Consider the following 22,174-nt stretch of genomic DNA (forward strand, 5'->3'; position numbering starts at 1 on the left):
CTGCTACAGCTGGGTCGCTATCCTGGCAGATTCTCTCTCGAGGGACAAACCAATTCCTCTCTCATGGCGGTAAAGAGAAGCCCCAGTGTCAGGGCTTCCACCCCTAGTGCAGACCATGCCCATCTCCCCAGATGGCCTGGGACAGGAATATTTGCTTTAGATGCCATTTACTGCTGTGGCTGTGGGCCCTGTGCAGGCAGGGCCCTGTGGGTGGGCTCTGTCCCACCAGCCGAGGGCTTGTTAACCTGGAAGCCTTCAGTGCGGCGACTATTGAAAGGAAGAACCCCGTCGGGGCCTGAGCAGCAAGCCCTTCCCCCAGCCCACCCCTGAACTGGCATCGCCGACGTCACTTCTGCCATTGAGCCGATGCCCTGACACAAGGGACCAGGCCCGGCCCCAGGCAGGCAGAGTGCAAAGGCGTGCGAGGGAATGGCCACGGTCCATGCCAGGATACGCTGCTCTCCCATCGCCTGTCCCATTTGTGGCTTACCTGCAGACTGCCGTGCAAAAACTGCTCCTTTGCTCCTCCTCACGGAGCAAGTGCTCTGCTCTCTCGCCCCTCGGGGCCTGGGCTGGCTCTCAGCGGGTTTAATTCTGTCAGGTCAGGCTGTGCAGATCCCAGCAGGGCAGTTGGGGGGAAGGAGTCCCCAGGCCCCATGACAGAGACACTCCCCCACCCCCTCCTTGGCCCGCAGTGGAGCATTCCCGTCAGGTGGCTGCTGTTTGAGAGGAGAAGCACTAATCCCAGCTGCCCTCAGCACCCAGAGCTGGGCTCCACGTGGGCCGCCCTGGGCCCTCATTAACTGGTCAATCGCCTTTCTGCGGCTCTTCTTTAAACCCCTCCCTCCTCTAAAGACACCTCTGTGGGGCAGCCCTCACCCACGGCCCTGAGCAGGGCCGGAGCTCAGTCCTTAGAGAGTGATTCCAGGGGCCAGCTCAGCCCTGGTGTAACTGGGAGCAACCCCGATCTCAGGAGCGTCTCACCCCCTTACCTCATGAACTGGAGCATGTTCATTACAGCCCGCCCCGTGTTGGATTTGGCCTGTCACATCCGTGCTCTGCACAGAAAACCGGACCCCGCCCCTCTCGCTGGAAGGGGTGTCACCCTGGAGCCCTGGCTCTCTTCCTCACCCTCGCATGCCCAGCTTGGGACTCAGCCATTCCCTTCCCAGGCTTGGGGTCACTGGATTGCCCTGATGGCCTAGCGTGACTGGTGCCTTGGGCAATAACACACAACAAGCGCCAGCCCCGGAGTTTAATTCCGTTCCAAATTACTCAGAACACAGGCCCGCGCCTGCCCCACAGGGTCTCTGCTCCCCTGGGTGCCGATGCGGGAATCCCATGAAGGCTGACGAATCGCTAGTTCATGTGGAGGGCAGCGGCTGCCCTCTTCCTGCTGGGTGATTGTTAATGAAGGGGAGACAAGTTCGGCTCGCAGTTCCCCCCGTGGAGCCTCCCCAGACCTGGACGGGGGGACTGGCCTCACCGAGAGAAGAATTTGATCCCAAATGTTTAACAGTAAATTGCTGCTCCAGAAATCCACGGCCAGGCAAGGCAGGTCTCAGTCCCCTCCTGCCATTCGTGGCGCTACAGTCCAAGCCACTCAAAGAGGTGGCAAGGTGCATACAGAGCCTCACTGGGGTGTGTGAAGCCAAGGTCCAGCGCGTGGCAGCAGCCCAGTCTCCCCCTCCGTCAGGCCCCTTGCAGAGTCCAAGACCGCTGAGGAGAGGAGGAGGCAGAGCTGGAGCGGTGAGGGTTAAAAAGCCAGCAGGCTGGCACCAGCCCCAGCTCAGCTGAAACGTGGTGGGGCTGGCACCTTTTGAGTTCAGCCAAGAGGTTTCAGGGTCTCAAGGAGTCTCCCGGCCGCAGAGTGAATCACTGAGCACCCTTTGGGGGAGGAGGTGGGAGTCCCTCACAGATAGTTGTCTTCCTCCTCCTCCTCCTCCTCGCGAGCCAGCGCCTCGATGTCATGGGTGATGTCCGTGATCATGCGGTTGAAGGATTCCGACTCGGAGCGGAGGGACCAGCTGTCGTAGCTGCGCACGGCGGAGGCGGAGGTGTTGCTCATGCTGCGCTTTATCCGCCCGAAGCTGTCGGTCAGGATCCCCCCTTCCCGGATGCCGATGCTCTCCAGGAAGCTCTCGAAGTAGCCGATGTCCTGATCTGGGATGAAGGGCCGCATCCCTGAGGGGACACACAGCCATGAGGTATCGGCCAGGAGCCGGTAGGCGCTTACTGCCCTGGGAAGTGCTCATGTTCCCGGGGGCCAGAGGGGTCGGGGGAGCCCACAGGCCACCCCCTTGGTCTGCATGTCCAAAAGCAGCTCCCGACCAACAGGCTGGCCTAGCAGGTACAGGAGGGGAAGGGCTGTCAGGAAATCCAGCTGCTATTCCCTGATCTGCGCTAGACTCCCTGCGGGACCTGGGCACGTGTCCATCGCTAGGGCTGACCTGGGCCCTCCTTACCACAGCATCCACGCACCTAGCACTCCTTAACGGATTTATCCTCACACCCCATCTGGGAGGGCAGGGCTGTCCCCTCCGTCGTACAGAGCAGGAACGGAAACCCATAGACTTCCCAAAGTCACACCAGCTGTAGAAAGCCCGGGGCCCTGTCACTGCTTGACAGCATCTTCCACACACCAGGCCCCTTACACAAAATAAGATCTAACAAAGACATGCCCTGCCCTTATAGATGCTGCCTCCCCCGCCCTTATAGACACCGCCTCACACCTAGGGTTGGTAACCATCCCAATTTCCCCGGGAGTCTCCCGGAATCAGGCTCTATCTCCCGGAGGCTACTGAAGCCAATCCGGGCGATTTTAGGTGCTAAAAGTCCGGCGGCGCAGTGGGGCTAAGGCAGGCTCCCTACCTGCCCCGGCCCCGCACTGCTGCTGTAAGTGGCTGGCACATACCTGCGGCCCCTGGGGAGGAGGGCCAGGGGGACTCTGTACACTGACCCCTTCCAAGAGCGCTGACTCCGCAGCTTCCATTGGCTGGGAATTGCGGCCAATGGGAGCTGCAGGCAGGGGCAGTGCACAGAGTCCCCCTGCCCCCCACAGGGGCCTCAGGGATGTGCCGGCCTCTTACAGGAGCGGTGCGGGGCCAGGGCAGGTAGGGAGCCTGCCTTAGCCCCACTGCACCACCAAACGGGAGCTGCCCGAGGTGAGTGCCACCTGGCCGGAGCCTGCACCCCTCACCACCTCTCACACCACAAACCCCTGCCCCAGCCCTCAGCCCCCTTCCAAGCCAGCGCCCTGCACCTCGTCCCACCCAAACTTCCTCCCAGAGCCTGCACCCTGCACCACCTCCTGGAGCCAGCACTCCAAACCCTCTGCCTCAGCCCTGACCCCCCTCCTGGAGCCAGCACTCCAAACCCCCTCCTACACCTCAAACCCCTGCCCTGAGTCCCCTCCTGCACCCAAACTCCCTCTGAGAGCCCGCATCCCCTCCTACACCCCAAGTCCCTGCCCCAGCCCACAGCCACCTCCTGCACACAAACTCCCTACGAGAGCCTGCATCCTTCACCCCCTCCCACACTCCAATCCCCTGCCCCAACCCTGAGCCCCCATCCAGCACTCAAACTCCCTCCCAGAGCTTGCACCCAGTATCCCCTCCTTCACCCCAACACCCTGCCCCAAGCTCAGCCCAGAGCCTCCTCCCACACACCGAACCCCTCAGCCCCAGCCTAGAGCCGCACCCCCTCCCACACTCCAATCAAATGCCCCAGCCTGGTGAAAGTAAGTGAGGGTGGGGGAGAGCGAGCAACAGAGGGAGGGGGGATGGAGTGAGTGGGGTTGGGCCTCGGAGAAGGGGCAGGATAGGGGCTGTTTGTGTGATTAGACAGCTGGAAAACCTACTCACCCGCCCCCCCCCCCCACGCTTGTAGACACTGACTCACCCCCACCCCCACCCACCTTTAGAGATGCCGCCTCCCACACACGTAGTTCCTTCAGTCCCTCATTCTGGGTCGTATTCTCAGAATCAAAGGCCTGATCCTGATCTCACATCAGTGTAGATCAAGGAGATGGCCACTGAAGCTGGCAGAGTCACCCCCGTCAGATCAGAACCTCTAAATCCTGAAACCTTCGCTTTCCCATCCCTTCTTTACACAGGTTTCAGAGTAACAGCCATGTTAGTCTGTATTCGCAAAAAGAAAAGGAGTACTTGTGGCACCTTAGAGACTAACCAATTTATTTGAGCATGAGCTTTCGTGAGCTTCATCCGATCAAGTGAGCTGTAGCTCACGAAAGCTCATGCTCAAATAAATTGGTTAGTCTCTAAGGTGCCACAAGAACTCCTTTTCTTCTTTACACATAGGCCCAAACCAGAACGTTGCATCCTTCTGGACCCTACTTTTTTCGCGGTGGAGGGTTGGTTATGAGCAAAACCAAGTTTGCAGAATCTGAATCCAGCATTCAGGAGTGCCTGCATCACAGTGTTCAGAGTCTGGACCTGGACTTTTCGGGTTGGGCTCCATCTCTCATCGGACAGCGCTGGTCTGATGAACAAAACCTCAACTCCCTGAAGAGAGATGCCTGTCTCTGCACATCTTAGAAAAGGTCAAATTAATTGCCGTCGACACCACCAGGTCTCCCACCCCAGACGCCGTGTTCACTAGCCAGCTAAGCCAGAGTGAGGATAGCATTCAGTAACAAGCCATTTACCCAGAAGGAGAAACTTCCTCTTGTCCCCATAGAGCTGCAGGAGATCAGAACAGTATTCCTGGACTGACCTTCCCATCCGGTACTCCCTGAGCAGCAACGCAAACTGCTGGATCTCCTGGGGGGAAAGCTTGTTCCTCAGCTGCAGAGCAGAGAGAGAGAGAGCAAGGTCAGACCAGCTCCAGCCTCCCGCAGGTCCCTGGCAGTGATGCAGTAGAACTCAGGGTTGGAAGGATGGAATGAGGCCAGGGGAAATGAAGACTCCCCCGTGATGCAGTAGCAAGGAGAGTACTGTAATCATGTAGTCCTGCAGCTGCTCCAGTCCCACGCTGCTCTGGTCACTGGCCAGGCTGTCACGCGACTCCCGAAAGGAAGGGGACGACGTCCCACTGTAATACGCTTCAAAGGTCTCGTGGGAGCCATTGCTGCAGGCAGAGGGGAAGGCGATCAGCGGGGCTGTCCAGACAGCCTCATTCAGAGCATAGTCTGAGCCCTACTCTAAACGTTGGCCCTGCTCATCCCACACCTGCCACCCCATTTTCCAGGCGGTGGTGGGATTGCTTCTTGTGGCTGGTATCTCCGGAGGGACCAGCCACTAGACCGGGACCTAACGCCATCGGCCGGACGAACAACCAGCTGGGATGTTTCTCGGCAGGGTTCAGGCCCTGCTGGCTGCAGGTGGAGCCTGGCTGCCCCTCGCCCGCCGGGAGAAAGGATAACTCCTGGGACCAGGCTGAGCTTGTTCCTGTTTCTTGTCTGTATTTTCCCAGTTTTTCTCTGGAACGGGGAGATTTTGTTTTATGTTCCCTGTTTTATGGGCCCTGGCTGTCAGCTCCCAGCCCCTTGCACAGATGCAGGCAGATAAATATATCCTCCTATCTCTAACTCTGTCTGCTGTGAGTCCCCCTCACTGGGCCCGGGTCCCTCGCACAAGGGGCGAAGCGGCTGTGTAGGGCTACACAGAGCATACACAGGAATAAGGGGGGAGGGTCATTCAGATATTCGGGGAGCAGGACATACAATGAGCTGCAGCAGCTGAAATCAGCATCGTATCCATACGTCCCATCAGTGCGGCAGCTCTCACCTGGGAAAAGGAAACCCCGGGGGCAAGATGAGGGAACTGTCCAACGGTGCTCGCCTCACCCCATGTCACAGTCCCGCTGCTTCTTTAGCCACCCCCAGGAGCCAGGGACACCCCCTCCCGCTCCCATCCACTATGCGCAGCCCCAGCAATGACTCCCAAAGCACCACCCCAGAATTCAAGGCACCACAGGCTAGACTCCCACTATCCCCAACGCCACACACTGTCCCACGAACCGAGGAGACTCTGCCCTCTGTCGGAGGAGACAGGGAATCTTGCCTCAGGGCTTTGCCAGCCCAAATGCCAGCTCCCCACACTGCCGGACCTCACCATCTTGACATCACGGGTGGGCCTCCCCACCTCAGAGCTCCAGGATAAACACCCTGCAGTGGGAGGGACCCATGTCCTGTCATCCCACTAAGCCTGGCACGCCTGGCACTCACTCCTGCTGGAGAGCCAGGGGCGCTCGGGGGTGGAGGTGTAGTGGAAGCCAGCCCGGTCTACGCACTCGATGGTCTGGTCCCCATAGATGATCTGGAAGACCTGGCAGATGAGGGCACAGGATTCTTCAGCTGCATCCTGCACCCAGTGAGAGAAAACAGCTGTCATGGTGATCTGGAGCGGGTCAAACGCTGGGTGGGTTGGCAATGGGACAGCACACTTGGCTACTTACCCTGTTGGCCACGGCCAGGATGATGAGGTTGCAATACGCCTCAGGGCTGGGCTCCTTGGGATCCAGTGGGTTATTCCCTGTGTGCCTCCTCTCCCAGCTGCCATAGGTCTTACCCCTCTCCCAGCTGCCACTGTAGGTCTGTCTCCGCTCCCAGCTGCCCCCAGCCTTGCCCAGCTGCCTCCGCTCCCAGCTGCCACTATAGGTCTGTCTCCGCTCCCAGCTCCCACCCGCCCGGCTGCTGTGCCTCTTCTCCCAGCTGCCACTGGCCTGCTTCCTCTCCAGGCTGCCTCCCCCGCCCTGTCTGCCCTCCTGCCCGCCCCGGGCCATCTTCCAGTCCAGGCTGCAGATGGTGTGCCGGCGCTCCATGGTGCCCCCCAGCTGCTTGGGCTCCAGGCAGATCCCAGCCTGCCTCTTCTCAGCTGCCCCTCCAGGGAGCTTTTTCTCCAGACTGCCCGCTGGGTACATGTCCAGGTTGCCCCCTGCAGGAACGGGGTCAACTCCTAGGCCTGGAATAGACGAGAGAAGAGATCTGTGCTCAGAAAGCTCCAACCCCAGCTGGCATGAGGAGGTGCCGCCTCCCACCCTGTGGGGGGATTGGTACCCACCCGGATGCTGCTCCCTGCCCCTGCCTCACACCCTCCGCTGGGGTTTACGAGGTGAGTCTCCTGCCTCCCCATTCGCCCCGGTGCCTGCAAGTCAGGGTAGGGTGCAGGGCTGCCCCTGTGATGGAACCTTAAAACCATTACAATGTACAGCCACCAGGTGGCGCCACGGGTCACACATCTTCCCTTAGCTGCTAACAGCTGGAGTCAGCCCAGCGGGGCATTAAAGTATGGGGTCGCCAGACCCCATTTCTTGTGCCTACATCGGGGTGGGAGCTCTGTAGTCAGGTCACATCTGGGACAAACGCCTGACCAGCTAGGAGCAGCCCTGCCACTGACTGTGGACAAGCCGTTCATGACACCCCTGCCCCTGGAGATCCCGGCTGCAGTTACTGACTGAGGCTGGGGTTTTTTGGTAGAAGCGTCCAGACCCTCTTCTCCTTAGACTGGGTCCTGGCATATGGCAGGTGAGGGGAAAGAAACCAGCCCCTCCACTGCAGCCAGGAAATGGAGGGCGGGGAGCATCAGAGCACTGCAGAGCATGGCCTGTCGCTGCTCTCCGATTCTTCTTTCCACCTTGGCCATGGGGAAGTGCTGTAAGGCAGAGGGGGTCTGGGGTCAACGGCCAGGCCAAGCAGAGCCCTGCTGGGCTGCTCATCTATGGCGCCAGTGAGCCTGACTCTGGAGACCCCCTGAGGCAGGAGAGCTCTCTAAGGATGTGGCTGGACCTGGTGACACTGCATGCCTCTGTATCACCCTGGAGCCCAAGGGTGCTGCAGGGAGCTGCACCCAGCCAACACGCCCCTTCCCTGTGCTTGCCTCACTAGGGATATAACCAACCACGTGCCTCGCTTATTCGTCACAATCACCCGGGCATCCTGCCGGCATGGGTGCAAGTGATGACACGCAGTCCCAAGCAGCAGGGAATCGGGCTGGTGGAGTCCCGTATGCACAGTGTGGGGCAGACAGGTTTGCAGGGAAAAACCCACTCAGGTGCTGGGCCCAGGTGAGTCTCCGCACCTGTTTTCAGCACCAGGAGGTGCAGGGCATCATCCCGCAGGTAGGAGGCGGCAGCGATCTCATGGGTGGGGATCCTCAGGATGAGCTCCTCATTGTCTCTCCAGGTGAGAAGGAGGCAGCGGGCCGACAGGCTCAGGATGCTGTCCTGCTCCGGGGTTGTCTGGAGGGGCAGTTCCTTCAGCTGCTGCAGATGGGCAAAGGAACATGGTCAGAGGCAGAACGGAGGCAGCCCAGCGGGCGGTGCTGGGGCTCTGCTCTGCGGGAGCCCACCCTGCTGCAGTCCCAGCTCTCCTCATCTGGGCAGGGCCGCAGCATAGAGAACAGTTTCTGAGTCAGGATGGGCATTGCCGGGACACTGCTGCGACTGCGAGGAAGGTCACCCTGGCCCTTCTCTCCACAGGAAGCCAGCCCTATCCAAAATGGAAGCAGCCTGAGCTGGGCTCCCTGTCCGCCCCCCCGCAGCATGCTGGCACTGAACACTACGCATGGCTTCCCTTCTAACCCAGGTGCTGAGTGGAGGCGCGTTGGGGTGGCAGCTCCCTCCCCGGGCTGTGGACTCCCTCTCTTACCCGGGCTGTGTCCAGGAGCTGCAGCAGCTCATCCCGGCTGGAGGGGTTCAAGGAGGACGTCACCCAGGTCAGGTGGCCTAAAAACTAGAGAGAAAAATCCTGCAGGTGACTCGTGTGAGTGTGACAGGTGGTGGAGATTCCTGCTGTCTGGAAAGCCCTGCAGGGATCTCTGTTCCCAGGGATGTGCCTTCAGAGAGGATGGATGGCCCAGTGGGTAGGGCGCTAGCTGGAGACTTGGGTTCAATTCCCTGCCGCAGACATCCCGGGTGGCCTTGGCAAGTCTCAGGGTCTCGCTGGTCGGCCTCTGTTGGCGGGTCCGCTTGCTCCCTTGCTGCGCAGGGGCATTGATCAGCCTCGGGGGTGACAGGCTGGCGCCCAGTAGCCGTAGACGCCGTGTCTGGGACAAGGGAGGGGCTCCAGAGCCGTTACCAAAGTCCTTCAGGAGCGATACAGAAACCAAACCTTCTGCCTCTGCTGGGTCACACTGTCCTTCGGTGCCTAACCTATCCCACAGCCTAGGGCTGGCCCACTCCCCCCTTCCTCAGGGGTCCGGCAGGCCCCAGCTCGCCCCCTGCCTGCTCTTCTCCCCACCTCCTCGCCTCGGGGGGCTTTGTTCCTTGACCCTGCTGGACTCTCTGCCATCTCTTCCCAGAGAGGGACCCCAGAGTTTTTCCTTACCTGGAGCCCCCTTCTGCCCTGCACATCCTCTGTTTAGAGTAACCACCTGGCTGCTTCCCCAGCTGGGACTCCTGCCTGGCCCTCCCTGCAGGTGCAGCCAGAGCGCATACATGACCTCTTAGGCCCACATGAAGCCGTTCAGGGCCTGTGTGGGCTGCACACCACAGCGCACAGTGTATTTCTATATCCCTGCAGGACACAAGGGGAAGGGGTCTCCTCTCTGTCACCCGCCTGGCTAAGGGAACCTGCAGCAGCAACACTGGAGCGGAAGCAATTAGCTTCGTCCTGAAACAAGGACAAGGGGTGGGTGCTGATCCTGGCCAAGGGCAGTGTGTATTCGGGCACCTGGTGATGCCCATCTCCATGGGCCTGGCCCGAAGACACCGGAGCACCCTGCAAACTGTGGGATGGAGACCTGCCTGAACTGAGGAAAAGAAACTCACTTTAAACCAGTTTCAGAGTAGCAGCCGTGTTAGTCTGTATTCGCAAAAAGAAAAGGAGGACTTGTGGCACCTTAGAGACTAACCAATTTATTTGAGCATGAGCTTTCGTGAGCTACAGCTCACTTCATCGGATGCATGCTGTGGAAAGTGTAGAAGATCTTTTTATATACACACAAAGCATGAAAAAATACCTCCTCCCACCCCACTCTCCTGATGGTAATAGCTTATCTAAAGTGATCACTCTCCTTACAATGTGTATGATAATCAAGTGGGCCATTTCCAGCACAAATCCAGGTTTTCTCACCCCCCGCCCCCAACACACACACAAACCCACTCTCCTGCTGGTAATAGCTTATCTAAAGTGACCACTCTCCTTACAATGTGTATGATAATCAAGGTGGGCCATTTCCAGCACAAATCCAGGGTTTAACAAGAATGTCTGGGGCTGGGGGGGGGAGTTAGGAAAAAACAAGGGGAAATAGGTTACCTTGCATAATGACTTAGCCACTCCCAGTCTCTATTCAAGCCTAAGTTAATTGTATCCAATTTGCAAATGAATTCCAATTCAACAGTTTCTGGCTGAAGTCTGGATTTGAAGTTTTTTTGTTGTAATATCGCAACTTTCATGTCTGCAATCGCGTGACCAGAGAGATTGAAGTGTTCTCCGACTGGTTTATGAATGTTATAATTCTTGACATCTGATTTGTGTCCATTTATTCTTTTATGTAGAGACTGTCCGGTTTGGCCAATGTACATGGCAGAGGGGCATTGCTGGCACATGATGGCATATATCACATTGGTGGATGTGCAGGTGAACGAGCCTCTGATAGTGTGGCTGATGTGATTAGGCCCTGTGATGGTGTCCCCTGAATAGATATGTGGGCACAGTTGGCAACGGGCTTTGTTGCAAGGATAGGTTCCTGGGTTAGTGGTTCTGTTGTGTGGTATGTGGTTGCTGGTGAGTATTTGCTTCAGGTTGGGGGGCTGTCTGTAGGCAAGGACTGGCTAAGTCATTATGCAAGGTAACCTATTTCCCCTTGTTTTTTCCTACCCCCCCACCCCCAAATGTTCTTGTTAAACCCTGGATTTGTGCTGGAAATGGCCCACTTTGATTATCATACACATTGTAAGGAGAGTGATCACTTTAGATAAGCTATTACCAGCAGGACAGTGGGGTGGGGGGAGGTATTTTTTCATGCTTTGTGTGTATAAAAAGATCTTCTACACTTTCCACAGTATGCATCCGATGAAGTGAGCTGTAGCTCACGAAAGCTTATGCTCAAATAAATTGGTTAGTCTCTAAGGTGCCACAAGTCCTCCTTTTCTTTTCACTTTAAACCCTGTGTCCACGGGAACCCTTGAGACTCGGGGCCAGGCTCTGAGTAAAGGGTTCCCAGCTGCCTGGGGCCCACCCTGCCAGGGGTAAAAGTAACTTAAAGGACTTACTGGTACTCAGGGCCGGGGTCCTGAGCGGGGGGGCGGGCCCTCAGGTAGAAGGGGCGGGGCCTTTAAATCCCTAGGCCCTTTAAATTGCCGCCCACTAACCCAGGGCTCCGGCAGCGATTTAAAGGGCCAGGGGCTCCAGCTGTGGTAGTGGCAGCCGGGAGCCCGGGGACCTTTAAATTACCACCAGATCTTCATGGTAGCTGTAGCTGCAATGGCAGCCGGGAGCCCTGGGGGTCTGGTGGTAATTTAAAGGGCCAGGGCCTCCGGCCACTGCTGGGAGCTCAGGGCCCTTTTAAATTGCTTGCCTGGGGAAGCTGCCCCCTGCCAGCATGGTCGGCTGTGTACTGGCTTTTGCCGGTACACCGTACCGTACCGTACCATACCAGCTTACTTTCACCTCTGCACCCTGCACATGCAAAAGGGCCCTGCCATGCATGTAGCTCTGAAGCTACAATCCTTGGTCACTTTACAGTTTGAAGAACTCCCCAGCACGTCCTTCCCCTGGGTTTTCGCTGGGCCCACAGTTACCAAAGGCCAAATGAGCGTTTTCCTGCCGGAGTTAGAGGCCAGTGGCGGATGGAAGAAACAGGGTCCAGGTCTTCTTCTGGGCAAACAGTCAGCTCAGCTATTCAGTTTGATCTGGTGGCAGCCTGTTTCCCTGGGAGAGCTCACTCCAAACCACCAGGTGGTGATTCTCACACGGCTGGGGTTTACCTGGCCGGTGCATTACAGTGAGAGGTGATCCACCTTCCCTGGAGCACAGCAATGGGGAACTCTCACAGGGTTAAGGATGCCAAGCCTGTGACCTCCGCTCCTGCCAGCGACCAAGAAGATCTGAGCTTCTGGGATAGCGCCTGGCCCTCCCGGCCACCCCTCCTTACCTTCACCTCCTTCTCCACGTAGTCGTGCAGCAGTATTTGGGGATCTATGAGATAATCAGGGGGGTAGAGAGGGACAGAATGCAGAGGCCTCCGGTAGACACTGCTCCTGAGCGCCTGCCTGCGAGCCGCCTTGGGGAAAACCAGCCGCTTGATGGGAGACACAAACCCCTGAGAACAAACAGGAGAGCTGAGAAGCCGGCATCTCTCATCCGCTTCAACCGCAGAGGGGCTTGTGTTTGCTGTGCACCCTGGTAGGATCATATGTGCATGAATATGCCCCTCAAGAGTGATATGAGCAATCCCACAATGAGAGGAAGCCAGCATCCCCCAGGGGAGTCCCAGACCATGTGCAGTAAAGGGTGCGTTAGAAATGCTATGAGAGAGAGAGAGAGAGAGACTCTATTCCTAGAGACACAGAGAGTGAGCTCCCTCCGGGGTTGGCTCTAACTGCGCAATGTAAATAAATCCAGTGAACACAGGCCCTGGCCTAAGGCGGCTGTCCTGCACAGAACAGGACAGGCAGAGGGGTTTGGATAAAGAGCACATGGAGGAGTTTGGGGATGCCATTATTGGGGGGAGGGCAGGGGATGGAGCAAACAAGCCGTGTACAACCCCTGGGAAGCGAGGACATGACAAATGAACCAGAAATACCCTAGTGGGAGAGAAATGGATGAATCAGAGCTGGAATTTCCAGCCAGAAAGAATGGAGCCAAGCGTCTCTCCCCACAGACCCCGAGATTGGGCCAAGCCAAGGTGGCAGGCCGAGCAGATCAGAATGCCATGTGCACAATCGCAGCTGAGTTATGTTCTGGGTGCAGAACTGATGGACAGCCAGTCCCTTCCTTGCAGAAAACCCAGCCAGGACTCTGGGCCACCAGCTGGTCTCTGCCGGGCCTCTGCCCTGGGGCCTTTAACTGTGCTGGGTCAGTCACAGGGGGGAGAGGGGAATAAAAGACCCAAGGGTCAGGCTGTGGATTCTCCTCTGTACAGAGTCCCTGAAGGGAAAGCACCTTGCTGGCCTCTGAGAGCCACACGTGCACCATCTTGTCCCATGGGCCACGCAGGACAGAGAGCATAGCCAGCTGGGTGCATATGGAGAAATGGCCCAGTCCCCTATGGATCCGGCATGCAGCTCCCCACACCCAAGCAGCACGGCTGGCTCTGGGGCTCCCCGCACCCCAGTAGCACGGCTGGCTCTGGGGCTATGCTACCATTGATTCCCCACCCCCAAGGGGTCACCTGGCACACAGAATAGCCTAAGGGCTCAGTGCAATTTACGCTGCTCTGGGTGGGGCGCAGGCTGTTTGGTGACTCCGCCCCTTTCTGCTAGGCCACGTCCCGCTTTTCAGCCCCGGTTTGGGGGTGGGGGGAGGAATCATGGGCTGCCATTCTCCCCTGTAGGACCTGCTCCCCATGAATTCCACTCACCTGCTACCCTGCATGCTGCCTCAGGGAAGGGAGCGCTTGGCCTTTGTCTCACACCCATGCAGTACTCAGTGCCCCGTGCAGTGACACCCTTGGGAACCACCCCACACACACGCACCTGCACCCCGCAAAGCCAGCTCGGCCTGTACGTACCTTCTTCCCCTTCTTGGCCTCGTACTCCATGTCCCTGCTCTGCTCCTGTCACGGCAAAGGCAGCTCTTTCCGCTACGTGCTATTCCTTTGTTTTTTTCCTGTGTCGGAAACTCCACCAGCGACGGCTCTGATGTGAACTCGCTGAGTTCCTGCCCCTCCGGGGAGGGAGAAGTGCATGGAGTTGAGCTCTGGCCGAGCAGACGGGGCTCTGGGGCTGCTGGGCTCGGCTCACACCCCAAGGGGAAACGCTCGTTCCCAACGCACTCACGCCCACCCCCTTGCCCGCTGCCCCGCGCCTAGCACACATTGTCTTTGGGCACTGTTGCCGTCTGTCTGTCTCTCTCACACACTCCGTCCGTCTGTCTCTCTGTCACACACACCCCGTCTCTCTCTTGGCGCTAATAACCCAGCAGGGAGATCTCGGTGGTTCTGCGAGTGCTGTCTTCAAAGGGACGTTCTCCAAGGCGCTTCTGGATCTCCTCCACAGTAGGAGCTCCTGGCAGCTCCTCGGGGGGCTCCCCTGTCCCTGACTCACTCCCGTGCCAGAGTAGAAGGCCTGGGGCATAGATGGAGGATCAGCTGGGTGCAAACGTGGGGCATGCAATGCAGTTGTAGGGCTAGGCAGGAACCAGAGCTGGCCCTGGGACAGTGACTAGAGCAGGGGACCTGAAATGCTAGCCATGGTGGGGGCTGAAAGCCTCAGAGGCACCAAGGCTCTGGGGCTTCATAAACTATCAGTAGGGAACCAAATCATCATCGCTAAGGAGCCCCAGCTCTTGAGAAGCGCACGTGAGGCACAAACCTCAACCCCCCGGGGCCTGTGGGGAGCTCAGACTGCGGCTTGGGCCCCGCTCTAGAGTGGGGGAGAGCCGGTGGGAAGAGAAATTCCAGGCTAAAAGGGATGTTCCTTCCCTCCTGTGCACTGCATCCTGCCCCAGCAGCTGCAGAGACTTCCTCTTCCCGAGCAGCGAGGGATGGACAGGAAGGGGACAGACACTCAGGAGCTGATGCCTGCAGGAGCTTGTAAATCTCTGGAGTCAGGAGTCTCCCGGGGGCTGCTAAACTCCATTTTTTCTCCTGCGTGAGCCCCCGAGCCCCAGGGTGACGGTCACTTGGTGCCATGATGGGGGTTTTCTCCAAAGAGCCACCACCGCTCTCCCTGGCCAATCTCCTCCCTGGGGCAGGTCCACTGAAGTCAGGGATGACCCTGACCCTCCCAGTGTGCTAACACGTGCAATGCGTTCCCGTCAGCCTGGTTGGGTTTGCCCCGGGATGGGTGTGTTCCATTTCCTGCGTGGTGCATTCAGGCAGTGGAGTGTCTCCAGGGATGCTCCCATGTGCCTCACATAGTTACCAAGCCCCACCCGGGCTGCTATTTCCTGCAATGTCCCTGATGCCAAATACCCAGCCACATAGCGAGTGGCAGGAGCAGAAGGGAGCTGGCATCATGCAGGAGCCTCTTGCGGGAGCTGATCAGCACCTGCTGTGGGTATCGTAACCTCCCTTCCGGGGGGGGCTCCTGCCTCCTGGATTCCTTTTACTGAATCCCACCCCCCAAGCCTGTGTGTCTGGACCCAGCACAGCCTGCCCCCAGGAGACAGGCTATGGAAATATGAATGCAGGCTACACAACAGTCCAGCTCTGCATTGGCTACACTACTGCATGGCAGAGCATGGATCCCTCCCTCTCCCGGCTGGTCTATGAGATATGTGGGAGGGGATCACAGCCTCCTTGCTGCCCTGTCCCACCAACCCACTCAGAATAACACTCCGCTCTTACACAGTTCCCTCCCTGATGGTCTCAAAGTGCGTCACCCGCACCAGTGAATTAGTGCCACCCCTCGAGAGGGACGGCAGAGTCATTATCTCCATTTTACAACTGGGGAAATTGAGGCAACTCCCCCAAGTTAGTGGCAGAGCTGGAAACAGAACCCAGGAGTCCTGGCTCCCCGTCCTCGTGCTCTGGCCAACAGACAATCCCAACTCAGCCACAACCAAGCGATGCAAAGTCTCAGGACCAACTCTGCTGCCAGCCTCTGCTGCCCTGCCCTGTGGGAGACCTGCTCCTAGCTGTGGTGTCAGTAACCTGGCCTCTGCCCTGCCACAGGGCTGCCGAGGTGCATTGCTAGGAGGTCCCTGGTGGGCTCCACGTCTGGTTCTCCCAGCTCAGCAGAAGCACAGTCCCCCTGAGCCCACTGCATTGCACATATCAGGCTGCTGCGGGAATTGGCACCCCTAGAGGGGAATGAGGACGGAGCAAAGAAAGGCCCGCAGGCCAGGTGTATTGAAAGGAATTTAATATCTCATGTTGCAGCAAAATTAAAAATATACAAAAAGTTTGTGGTATACAAAAAAGTCTTAGTACAGAACCTCGGTCTCCTTCCCCCCCCACCCCTGGCCCTGCCCGCCTCCCAAGGGAAGTAAGAAGAAGGTGGCACACAGAGTATTTACAGTACATGATGGAAGTTTTTCCAGATGCTGGATGAGAAGGAGAAGGGAGAAACAAACCGCTCTGAGAGATCTGTGCTGGGCATGGGGAACTAGCCAGCAAACCAACCAGCCATGTGGCTAGTGCTCCCAACAAATCCGTAACCAGAGTGGGCGCTTTGTTCCCACTGGCTGTTTAAAACTAGAGCTGGACCCAGGTAAACCCCAGCTCCAGCTCCCTGAATTCTGGGGGGAGAGGGCTAGGATTCTGCACCCCCCCTCCCTGCTCTGACCCCCCGGCACCAGTGGGGTCTGTGTCATTTAGTGGGCAGAACCCAGTCCCTAATCTGAACCAAGCTCCCCCCGCCCTTAAAGCAGGAGGCGGAATCCAAACCTGACCCTAGATCCACATTTTGCAGGTGTCCTTTTGGCTGGACCAAAATCTTGGTTTGGAATTTTGAGGGGAAGGGGCGGGGGTGTTCAAAATCCACCTCTGGCTCCAGATTTCATGCTGGCACCCACCTCTCCGCTCACGGAAGGGCCCGTTCCGGGAGTTGCCATGGTTACGGTGTTGTTGGGGTGCAGTCCTGTGCCGGCCTTGCACGGGACCTAGCGAGGAGAATGTCGGAAAGCCCATTTCCCAGCGGCTGAGGTCAGTTTTTCCGCTTGGTTTGGGTCTTTTTTCAGCCCTATTGAGAATGTCATGATAGTCGTGACGTTGCAGGGAACGGACTTGTTTCTGGGTGGGTGGGGAGGCGACCGGACTACCAAGGCTCCTCAGGCGCTAGCCAGAGAACGCTCAGGGACTTCCTATTGGGAGCCCTGCCTTAGAGACGGCGCAGGTGGGCCAGGCTTCCTCTGCCCTCCCTGCCCACACATGGCCTTGCACCTGCCCAGCAGGAATGAGCAGCGAGAGGCAGAAGGGCAAGAGGCTGCATTGGCGGGATCATCCACCAGGAGACGAGAGACGAGACTCGCAGGGGCTCCGTTCGTTCCTCTGCTGCAGGGCCCTTCTCCCAGGCCCAGCCATCCTTCCTGGGTCTGCCTCCCCATCCCCACTGGCACGCCACATGGTGCGCTGGCTGCAGGAGCCCAGCTGCTGATCTGCTCTGAGGTTATTGCAGGGGCTAGGGAGCGTTCCCCCTCTCCCGAGAGCAGCGGAGACGGTGGGGATACCGTGGCTGGAGTGCATAGAAAACTGGCCCTTTTATCAGTGGGCTTCCCGCTCCCAGCGCTTGCTCTGGGAAGGTTCCTCCAGAGGGTCCAACGCCCATGGCTCGGTGCACAGAAAAACCTGCCCTTTCCTCACAGCCCTCCCTGCAGGGCTCCCAGCCTCCCACCAGCCCAAGGAGCCAGCGACCACCTCTAGGTCACTGCTGAACCAAAGTCGGTTTCCCACATGGCAACACGCTGGCCTCCAAGCCCTTCCCAGATGACTACAGCCCTGTGGGAGGAGGTGCATATTTCACAGCCCAGCCCACAGAATGGGGGATTCTTGCGTGTCTGTAGCAAGCTGTGGCCACCTCAGGCAACACCCTTCTACCTGCTGGCAAGGCCCACGCCCATCTCACAGGGGAGTGTGGCCGGTCCATGTCCAGTCCCTGCAGCAGGAGCCCAGAGACCCCCCTGACCCCCTCCTTCCCACCTGACCCCAAGTGCTGGGCTGGAAAGACAGGCTGGAGGTCTCAGGTCACGTGTGCTGGACAAGATCACGTCACGGAGTGCCCACAAACACACGTAGACACAGCGACACAGAGCAGAACACAGGAAAACCCATCCCCCCACACCGCCGTCCCCCAAATGAGATCCTGGACACAGTCAGGAGCACTCTAGCTGATCTACACATCTATACGAACAGTATAAACACCATGCAGAGCTCCAGAGTCCTCCCTTCGCCCACAACATCCTCCTGGCATCCGCCTGCCAGCCAGGCCCCCGGAAAGTCTTTTTACTGGGTCCCAGCAAGTGGCTGAAAATAACTGTGGAGGCAGCTGAGTTTATGCTACACAGGATTGGGGTAATCGTCTGACGCAGACGATGGCAGCTGAGGGTCCAGCTTCTTTATACCTAGGAGCAAACTGCTGAGCAAACCGAAAGGGAATATCCCACGGAGTCCTCTGGAGCCACTAAAGAACCCGCTCTCCAACAACTGCCCTCTCTGCGCTCATGCCATGGGGCTGGGGCGGGACAGGGGCTCTAAGGAGGAGGTGATGCAGATTCGCTGCTCCTCCCTAGGGCTGCAGCGAGGATCCTGTGACAAGCCCAGCTAGGTAGCCCAGAAGAGCTGGGGCATCACTGCCCTAGAGGAAGCCGTCACTCTTCCTGCAGAGGTCCCCAGCATGGGTATCAGTGGAGGACCATGAGGATGGTGATACGCTGAATGCTGACAGGCACCCTCTGGCTAACAATGCTGAATACCAACCAAAACTGAAGCAAACCCAGGACCTGACAAGCTTCTGTAGTCTAAGGGGCACATGCCGCTCTCCTCGCCTCTCCTACAAAACCCAGGCCAACGGGATCTGTGCAGGAGACTGGAGTAGGGGTGTGGAAGAAGCCGCTTCCCCCCACTCTGGTGGCATGATGCTGCTTGGCTGCTATCCCAGCCCCAGGGGCTCTAGCAGCAATGGGGTCACTGAGCATCCTGCTGGCCTGTGGATCCAACCAGTGATTCACTTACCCTGCTTCAGACTCTTCCTCAGTGCTGCTGCCAGACAACAAGCAGAATGTCCCCCAGGGGTGCGTGGCCCTGGAGCTCTGGGGTCTGAACTGGCTGCCAGCTGGTTCCTGGTGAAGTTTAAGGGGTGGGTTATGAGCTTTAAAGCTCTGTGATTGTGTCTACACCACACACAAGGCCCAGGTTCTGACTTAGGTTTGCCCAAGCCCCCCTTCCGTCCACAAACAAATCAGTCTGACTTGGGTGAGCAAACACTCGGGACCTAGATCCTAGGACCCTGCTAGGGAGCTGAGACAGAGACCGAGTCCCGCTGCGACTGTGGTCCAAGCCCTGTCACTTTGCAGTGTGGACACAGCTCAAACTGCAGACCCAAGTTGGACAGTCTGCATGGCGAGGTACGGCCACATTAGCAGGACTGTGACACCCAGGTCCAGCGTTGCAAACCCAGGATTACTACACAGTGTGGGCTTGGAAAGTTCGCCATCAGACACCGGCGGCTGGCCTGTGCCAGCTGACTCCCTCGCAGGGCTCAGGCCGCCAGGCAGTTCCATTGCCGGGTACCATGTAGACGTTCCCACTGGGGCAGCAGCCCAAACTCTGGGACCCTCCCACCACCTCGCAGTTCCTGCCCCTTTAACTGTCCCCCTGGCCACCCCACAGTAGCAGGCCCCAGACTGTGAGGCTTAAGCACGTATTTACCCCTTCATAACAGCTGGGGCTGGCCAAACAACAGCCTGTCTCTCTGGAGCCCGAGTGACATGAACACGACACTTCCAAACTCACTAAGAAACTCTTTCCTTATGTGTATAAAGTAACAGCGTGCCCGCAGCCATCACAGTCCCCTAGGACTAACCACTAGAGCCAGATTAGAGCCCAAACAGTGGGGAAGGCAGGCTCCAGTGTTTGTAACTGTCAGCCATCGTCAGAAGGGGTCCAATAAAAGGCATTATCTCAGCCACCTTGTCTCTCCAGTAGCCATTTATAGGGCCAAAAAAATGACCTCATGGTATGGCAGACCACGGACAGGGGAGCTAATAATATTAATCAGTTCTCACTTCTCTAGCACCTTTCTTCTGAGCATCTCAAAACCCCTGACAAACATTGATTGCAAACTCACTACCCCAGTCTTACAGAATGGGACACTGAGGCACGGAACGAGGCCCAGGAAAGATTAAGTGAGCTTGCCGAGGGTCACGCAGTCACTCAGAATCAGAGCCATGGCCAGAACTCAACTCCCCACTGCCAGTCCCATGTTCTGGCCACGACACAATACTCCTCATTGTCCTTTCAGTTGACCCAAGTGGACCAGCTGTCATAGCATTCCTGACCCATAAATGGTTCCCTGAGGCGAAAGAGAAACCCAAACCCGACCCCCAAGCTCAGATCGTCCCACAGGGCCCTAATTCACACCCAGATGCTGTGCCAATGCCAGGCCGGTTAATGCCGAACTCGGAGGGGCTGGAGTTCCTGTCAGACCTGGGCGTCCAGAGGACCTACTAAAGCAAAACACTTCTCTGCCCTTTCATTAGTGTAAATTTGCTCCATGCATATGGGTGTGTAGGTCTGGACTCCATGCTCCAGCCGTAACCGGGACCCAGGGGAAATGCATACAGCAAGGATTTCTGCGGCTGCCATTCAATACGGAAAGGTATAAAAACACCCCAGCCACCAGCTTTGGCCCAACTCTTCAGATTACAAAGAATACAACACGCAAGGCAATGTGTCCACTTCGATACATTGCACAGAACAGCGACACCTGGGGGTACTGCGGGGGGGCACTAGCTCTTGCTACTGGCTGACACCTTGAGAAACACCAGTTAAGGCTCAAGGGCGTTTCGTCAACAGGCCGCTTCCAAAACAGCGACCAAAATAAGCAAGGGGCTAAATCTGAAGCCCAGGTTATAGCCGCTGAGGCAGTGACTAGCTCTTTGGCTGCCTCTATGCCCTTGCTGTGGGCTTAGCCCTGTTTCTTCAGATTGCAGCATCCAGGTGGGAATAACCCTGACACCCATGTGGACAGTCATTTGCATGCACAGACAGCTTCTGTCCAGCTGTGTCTATTTCTCTCTCTGCAATCTATTTCAAACCCGCCTTCAGGAGCCAGCCTCCAGCTGCAATCTGCTTGCCATCAGGCAGGCCTCAGATGGCCGCGGTTACAATCTGCCTCGGAAGATGTGAAGAACATTCTGCTAATTGTGCTAACTGGCCATGCCGCAGGCAGTGCTTGGTGTTACCGCACACTCTGTGCCGCACTGGTGCAGAACGCAGGCAGCGTCCTGGGGCAGGCTGCGCCGGGGCGGAGGTGGCGGGATGATCAGCATGCCGTGTAGCAGCACCATGTGGGCAGGGTCTTCGTCAGGTGGTGGGTCAGCGTTTGCTCTCACTTTACACTGACAGAAATCCAGAGTGACTCGGCTGACTGTGGCATTACTCTGGATTGATGCCACTGACCTGAGATCATAATCTGGGCCAGTCCATGGTACAACAGGACCATAGTTGCCGGAAAAGGACAATGGACGTATGGTGCAAAGGGACAATTGCTATATAGTATGCTACTATCAATGGGTAGTGTGGTGTATGGGACAAGAGTGTGGTAGTAAGTGTGCAAAATAGTCAGATTGCGAGGTGTAATACACCTGGTGTAGTCAGTAGTGATGGTGCAGTTACAGTGTGAGGTCTGCACAGCTGTATGGAGCTCACTATTACCACACAGTACAAGGAGCCAGGGTGAGTGAGAGCATGGTGTGTAAAAGGCACATATCGCAGTCAGTGTGTGGTAGATGCCAGGGGTATAATGAGGTACAACACATGGCACAGTCAGTGCACTGACAATCAAGCACTGGGGTTAAAATAGATTGAAACAAGGGGGGGGGGGAGAGCCTCTCACTGCACCAGCTGAGGAGGGGGAGCTGGACTGCCCCTGCTCTGCCCCGTAGTTTCGCCAGAGCCATGCACAGCTTGTTCTCACTGGCACTGGGCGTGTGACCACAAGGGACTGTGGAGTCACGAGTGAGACTTGAGGGTGTCCCCGTGACTCCCTGCCCTGTAAGTCCTGCTTGTGGGACTCGTGCCAGACAGTGCACGGGAGACGCGATGCTCAGTTTCTGGTGTACAGGGAGGTGTAATCAGTGTGCACGGGACACTCTGTCCCTGGCAGAGATCAGTGCACCAGCGGGTGAACACGGTGCTTCGTGTGGGTGCCGGTGCACGCCGGGCAGTCAGCGTGCCCAGCCCGCGGGGCAGTCAGGGGATACACAGCACCTGCTGTAGCCACGTGCGTCAACACATCAGTGCACAGGGAGGGGGCGCATTCCGTGCATGCGGCAGGTGGGATGCCCCGTGCTGGGTGCCTGCAGGCGACTCAGCTCACGGTGCATGTGGGCCAGCCAGCCAGGACTGCACAGCACGTCCAAGCCCTGTCCAAGGCGCACGCTGCTCCG

General features: G+C 57.7%; 1 protein-coding gene across 2 annotated transcripts; it reads right to left on the bottom strand.

The window, feature by feature from the left end:
* Positions 1-1,087: 1,087 nt before the first annotated feature.
* Positions 1,088-14,181, bottom strand: CCM2L (CCM2 like scaffold protein). 2 transcript variants are annotated; one of them, XM_037877190.2, is made up of 10 exons: positions 13,635-14,181; positions 12,057-12,224; positions 8,609-8,692; positions 8,040-8,220; positions 6,418-6,923; positions 6,188-6,323; positions 5,684-5,747; positions 4,956-5,088; positions 4,667-4,805; positions 1,088-2,184 (listed from the first exon to the last, which is right to left on the bottom strand). In XM_037877190.2, exons 1-10 carry the CDS (start codon positions 13,662-13,664, stop codon positions 1,913-1,915), a joined length of 1,713 nt encoding a protein of 570 aa, XP_037733118.1. In that variant the 5' UTR covers positions 13,665-14,181; the 3' UTR covers positions 1,088-1,912. The 2 variants fall into 2 exon arrangements, with proteins under 2 accessions (XP_037733118.1, XP_037733117.1); XM_037877189.2 differs by having other exon boundaries at positions 1,095-2,184; positions 8,040-8,223; positions 13,635-14,177.
* Positions 14,182-22,174: the final 7,993 nt, after the last annotated feature.

Source organism: Chelonia mydas, chromosome 13 (assembly GCF_015237465.2).
Source record: "Chelonia mydas isolate rCheMyd1 chromosome 13, rCheMyd1.pri.v2, whole genome shotgun sequence".
NCBI classification, from domain to species: Eukaryota; Metazoa; Chordata; order Testudines; family Cheloniidae; genus Chelonia; species Chelonia mydas.